The sequence below is a fragment of the Acinonyx jubatus genome, chromosome D1 (assembly GCF_027475565.1).
Source record: "Acinonyx jubatus isolate Ajub_Pintada_27869175 chromosome D1, VMU_Ajub_asm_v1.0, whole genome shotgun sequence".
NCBI classification, from domain to species: domain Eukaryota; kingdom Metazoa; phylum Chordata; class Mammalia; order Carnivora; family Felidae; genus Acinonyx; species Acinonyx jubatus.
In genome coordinates, this window is record NC_069390.1 from 51,822,962 (window position 1) to 51,826,427 (window position 3,466).

The following is a 3,466-nucleotide window of genomic DNA, read 5'->3' on the forward strand; positions in this document are numbered from 1 at the left end:
TGTTATTAAGGTGCAAAAGCTTATATTTAGAAAGAACCTTTTAAAATAAATTTTTCACTATTCACAAGGGTAACAGATGAGTAACATGAAAACAATGAGAACACGTAATTTGTTCCCAAGAACCCAACTTTTTGTGTAGTTGTGTAAGCCTTACATTTCAGACCTTTAACTCTCTATCTAGTGCTTTCTTATGTTGTCAGGTAACTTACTACATATAGATATGCCTTATTCCATTCCTCATTCTCTCCCATTGAGAAAAATATGTTCTTGGAACTCATATTGTATTACCACTAACCATAGTTTTAGCTCCTGACAGCAACAATATTCTATTTTTGTGTATTCATATCTGAAGAATTACCAGGACACAAAGTATCTTCAGATACTATACAATTAACATGAAAATAATGTTCAGATATTATATTTTTGATATTTAAATTATTATTACTGCATCATATATTACAATCCTTGCAATCTTTAACTCTTTAGCAGAGCTATCTGTGCATATCATAAAATATGACACTCTGGATCCAAAAGATAAATGTCCTCCCCTTTGGGGAGGAGAATTTAGGAATCTCTTAAATCTGATCAAACTCATTGCTAATTGTTTCACAAATGAGAAATCCAAGAAAAATCCCAGTTCTGTTGCAATGCACATTTCAAAATAAAACCCAATTACAGACCCAGTTACACATGAATAGCAATCTTCCATCATTCAGGACTGAAATTCAACTCCTATGTCTTTGTATCCAATATGCTTCCTTCTGTGGAAATAAGAATAAGAATGCATTACACATTACATAACTGTACCCCCAAATATCCACAGTTGTATATTCAAGAATGCAAAGGCATGAAATATTAACAGCTGTATATTCAGGAACATAAATTTGTCACTTCAGAACCTACCCATGGAATCTCTGTATGTTGTTAGTATAGGATAATATGTGTGGAGAAAAAAAGTAAAGTGGTCAAGGATATTGTTAAAGTAAAAGTGAGACAAAAGGAAACTTATAATGAAACTTAAATTTTATTAAATAAGACACAATATCCAATAACCAGTTTGAAATTGTAACTCATAGATAAAATTTTAGCTGAATTACCCATGATTTGATTCAAACTTAAACTATATTAGGAATGAAGAGATCCAGTTATCCTTATTACCACCCTTTCTTCAGTAATCTCTGGATTCCTTGCTTGATCTCCTGGGTCCGCACTCCATAAACTATGGGGTTGAGGGCTGCGGGGATGACATGGTGGAGGACGTTGAGCAAGACTGGAACATCAGGGGAGACCTTCTTCTTCACCACATGAGTGAGCACGAAGACTAGAAGGATGGTGCTGAAGAAGAGGATAAGGATGAAGTGGGAGCCACATGTGCTCAGGGCCTTGGCCACAGCACCCTCTGCCTTGAGTCTCAGCACTGCTCGCAGTATGAGGGTGTAGGAGAGGAAGATGAGGATGAGGTCAGATCCTAGCAGTGTCCAGCCTCCAGCAAACTGGTAGAGGCGATTGATGGTGACATCATTACAGGAGAGCCTGGAGACAGACATATTGGCACAGATACAGTTTTCAATGACCTTTCTCCCACAATAATGGAGTCTGGATGAGAGAATGGGAATAGGCACTGTAGAAATAACATTCCTGGCCAAAATAAAAATGGCAGCCTTGACTACAAATTGGTCAGTGATGATGGATGGGTACCTCAGTGGATGGCAGATGGCCACATAACGGTCATAGGCCATGACCATGAATGTGCAGGACTCCATGGCAAGGAAACAGTTCATAATGTACATCTGGAGGAAGCAGGCATAGAAGCTGATGGACTTGAGTTCAAACCAAAAGATGACCAGGACCTTGGGAATGACAGTGAGGCAGAGCACAATGTCCAATAGGGAGAGGATGCTGAGTAGATAGTACATGGGCTCATGCAGAGAGGCTTCCAGCCATATAGTGATCAGGAGGACACTATTGGCCCCCATGGCCAGGAAGAAGAGAAGGCTTAGGGGGAGGGAAAAAGAAAGTTCCCAGGTGTGGGACCTGACAAAACAATTCAGGAGGAAGTCTGAAACTTCAGAGGAGATGGTGCCATTTTGGTGTGCTGTCATATTTTGTCATATATTTCTACAGCTTTCTTGTAGTGGTCTGTAAAATTAGGATAAAAATTAGCTAGTGACACATGACACATGGGTTTAGAACAATTTGCTTCACCTAGGTGACATGCTTGAGTCCTAGCAAGTCATCCAGAGTCATGTGAATTCATCTGTTTGTCCTTTGTGCCATGCTACTGGGATAATCCTGTCAATTTAAGCAGTATAGAGGACTGAGGATATGTGCTTTGTTTAGATATGTTTGAATTATTCAAAATTTAAGTTTAAGGAAGTTTTATATCTTTGCATCATCTAAAGAGAAGGAGAAATTACTTGGAAACTACTTTGTGAAAGGTGAGTCTCTAAATTTGTACTCTTAAATTTCTTCCCTTTTGTGTTTTATTATTTAATTACCACCTAGACTACCACATGACAATTTAGCAATATGCACAAATGAGTAGCAGAGTCTGGCACAAAGTAAGGACTCAGGTGCATGGCCTTAGTTCTCTATGCCACCCCCCATTCTGAATTTTCAGCTATAGTTGGCTTTAATCACAGTTTGAAAAAATGATACCCTGGAATTAATGTTAGTTAATTTTCACCTTGTCTAAAATGTTATTTTAGTTCATTGGTGTTGATCCCACCAAAGAATTGCCAATATGTATTCATGTATGTAGGACTCTTAGCTTCAGGGAACAAACAGTTTTAACAGTAGAATGTGCAATTCCACATAAGTGTGTGTGACAGTGGCCAAATAATTGCTGGTACATATTAATATATGTAGGATTCTTAACTTTGGTGAAGAAACAACCTTAAAAGTAGAATGTGCACATAGAAATGTGAGAATGATATGTGTCTTTAAACAAGATGAAAGTTGATTGTTCTGATTGCAATAATGTGAGGGTGATGAAGTCTACCTCAAGTCCTTTCGTTTCCTTTCTATATCCCTTTTTGTCTTCACTGTAACAATCTAGGTCCTCTTGTCTACTGGTTATGCTGTGCCTTGGTGGAGTACTCACAAGGATTGGCAGATGCTGCACATACAGGTGTTCATGAAGATAAACACCCATAGAAAAAAACATCCAGTCTTGAGTTGGTTAACAAAGGACCTTCTCCTGTCTTGGCCACTGTGTTCATTGAACTTTGTTTTTCCTTAAATTTTTCTTATTGGATACATTCACTTCTAAGTTTGAGACATAACTAATTGCACCTGAACAGCCCAGACCTTGCCACAATGGCCTACAGGATGCACAACCTCATGCCACCAAATTTGAAATACTCCCTCCAAACACCACTTTCATCATTTAGGTTTGTCTTTGATCTTTCCCACCGTCTGATCTAAGTCTTTGCAAAACTCTTTGATTGCACCCTCTGATCTAACT

The 3,466-nt window shown here is 38.3% G+C and overlaps 1 protein-coding gene across 1 annotated transcript; it reads right to left on the bottom strand.

Moving 5' to 3' along the window:
- Positions 1-658: 658 nt before the first annotated feature.
- LOC106977816 (olfactory receptor 56A3) lies at positions 659-2,597 on the bottom strand. The gene has a single exon (XM_015075369.2). The coding sequence runs from the start codon at positions 2,100-2,102 to the stop codon at positions 1,155-1,157; it is 948 nt and encodes a 315-aa protein (XP_014930855.1). The 5' UTR covers positions 2,103-2,597; the 3' UTR covers positions 659-1,154.
- Between the last annotated feature and the right edge of the window lie 869 nt (positions 2,598-3,466).

Coding starts and splice junctions, on each gene's coding strand:
- LOC106977816 (XM_015075369.2), bottom strand. CDS start 2,102: ATGACAGCACACCAAAATGGCACCATCTCCTCTGAAGTTTCAGACTTC.